The sequence below is a fragment of the Fomitiporia mediterranea genome (assembly GCF_000271605.1).
Source record: "Fomitiporia mediterranea MF3/22 unplaced genomic scaffold FOMMEscaffold_1329, whole genome shotgun sequence".
Lineage (NCBI taxonomy): Eukaryota > Fungi > Basidiomycota > Agaricomycetes > Hymenochaetales > Hymenochaetaceae > Fomitiporia > Fomitiporia mediterranea.
Window position 1 is genome coordinate 1 of NW_006761714.1, and position 2,071 is coordinate 2,071.

Sequence of the window (2,071 nt, forward strand, 5' to 3'; positions counted from 1 at the left end):
CTACTTTTTCTACTTTTCTTACTTTATTTACTTCTAATCCTACAGTGTCCATTGAATCAAAAGTAGCTATTAAAAAATCTGAGTCATAGCCCTTCAGTACTACATTCACTGTTGAGTCTCTACAAAATCCTAGGGTATATAGTCAGAGTCTGAGAGTTCTGAGGTGACTTCCAGATTTGCAGAGAAGGCTTCTTACTATAAATCCTGCTCATCACTCATTATCACTCTAATAACCTGACAAATGTACTGTTACTTCTGTAGACAGTCCTTAATTTAGTACTCTGACTTTCTACAGGCAAAGTATGCTCCTTACTTTTAGGCTTCTCTAATGTCTATTAGAACAGATTGATTACAAATTACAGGCAGATCAATCTAAGGGCTCAGAACTGTTAGAGCCAAACATATGTACAAGTGTTCTGTACAGACTTAATACATCTAAGCTGTGGCTTGGTTGAAGGAGATAGTGTGTGTCTTCCACTTAGTGTAGGTGACTAGTTCTAGTGTCATTCTAAGAATCTTATTAACCAGTTCTAGGTGAAGAGCTTTTTCAAGCATTCTAATGAGGACATCATTAAACCTAAGTATGAATCCTACCTTCTAGGCTAGGATATCAAACTCCTGAAAGAAGGTATTAGTAGAATGTTTGCCCTGTCACAGAAATACAAGCTTGTTCTGTGTATTACACTTCTTATTCAGATTAATGAAGGAAGCACAGAGCTGCCTCATAAATTCTAAGTATGACTTGTTGTTCTGAAGTTGGATCAGACTTCTGATCCAATGACCTTCAATCCAGTTCTAGGCCCAGGTGGCTGTATTGTCTTCCTTCATGAAGGAGAGGACAAATAGGATACAATTAAGATCTAAGGATAGATCAGTCAAAATAGTAGCCATGTATAGTTTGACTTGGTGCTGGAAGTTCTTAAAGTGCTACTTATTAAAGTCTGAAGGGTAGGCTACATGTACTTTCTTTCTGAAACAGGTTACAACTTCTAGAACAGTCAGAACAGGTTCTGAAGGGACTGAGGGCATGTGGTTGGTAAAGGCCTCTTAGATAGAGGTCTGTACATATTAAGCTAGTTCTGCTCATAACTACTGATCTAGCAGGACAGTAGGGGTAGTAGTTAGTATAGTAAGGTTCATGTCTACACTACAAAGGGATTAGCACTAAACTAAAAGGGGTAATGAATAGAAGAAGGGTGGCAAAAGTTTAAAAGGGTTTAGAAAGTTTAAAATTTAAAAATGTAAAAGGGTTAGGACAAAGGAAAGAGATTGACACAATAGTAAGTACTAATGCCTAAAATGTAGGAGAGTTGTAGGGTGGTAATAGGGAGTCTTGATCTAATGTTAGTGACAGTGTAGAGGGGACCCAAAGGCTTAGCAAGGGGACCCAAGCTACAACTATCCTACACAACAGAAATACAGAATGTGAGCACTAGAACATAGTCAGAACTTGTAGAACAGGCAGAGAGAGAGAGTGAGACAAGAGTAGAGTATATAGAGTGAGCCTAAGAGTACAGGACTACCTAGAGTAGATAAGATCAAGACTACAGGACTAGTCTGATCTTGTACACCTATATATACTAAACTACACAAGAGTACTCAGGGAGCATGAGCCACTAAGAATGATGAGCCACAAAGAATGAAAGAAAGGAATGTCAAAGATAAAGGTACAAAGAATGAAGGGATAGATAAAGAGTAAGAGACTATAGAATGATACAAAGAATGAAGGGGTGGTCAAAGGAATAGAATGATGAAGTAAGAAAGGGTAGTAGTAAGAGTCTGCACACATATAGTTTATAGACAGCACCCCTAAGGGATGGAAGTCCTGAGTTCTGGTATGGAAGGGTGTGGAACCCTTGGAACTGAAGGTACAAGAGTGGAGAACTGTAACACCTTCCAGCTAGTATTCTGGCTAAGCTGTAAAACCATAATCTATATTTTTTTTGTATTTACAAGTGCTAAAAAAAATGTCAATGTCCACCGCTCGATTTTTGCCATCAGGGTCCTTCCTAATGGGGAAGTGGCTGTGCTGTGACTGATGTGACATACTATGTCGAGTTTATACTTTCCC

At 38.6% G+C, this 2,071-nt stretch overlaps 1 protein-coding gene across 1 annotated transcript; it reads right to left on the reverse strand.

The window, feature by feature from the left end:
* Window positions 1–1,809: 1,809 nt before the first annotated feature.
* FOMMEDRAFT_164145 (uncharacterized protein) lies at window positions 1,810–2,047 on the reverse strand (the record flags this gene model as incomplete). The annotated part of the gene is made up of 2 exons (XM_007272397.1): window positions 1,810–1,917; window positions 1,982–2,047. The coding sequence occupies 2 exons, from the start codon at window positions 2,045–2,047 to the stop codon at window positions 1,810–1,812; spliced, it is 174 nt and encodes a 57-aa protein (XP_007272459.1).
* Window positions 2,048–2,071: the final 24 nt, after the last annotated feature.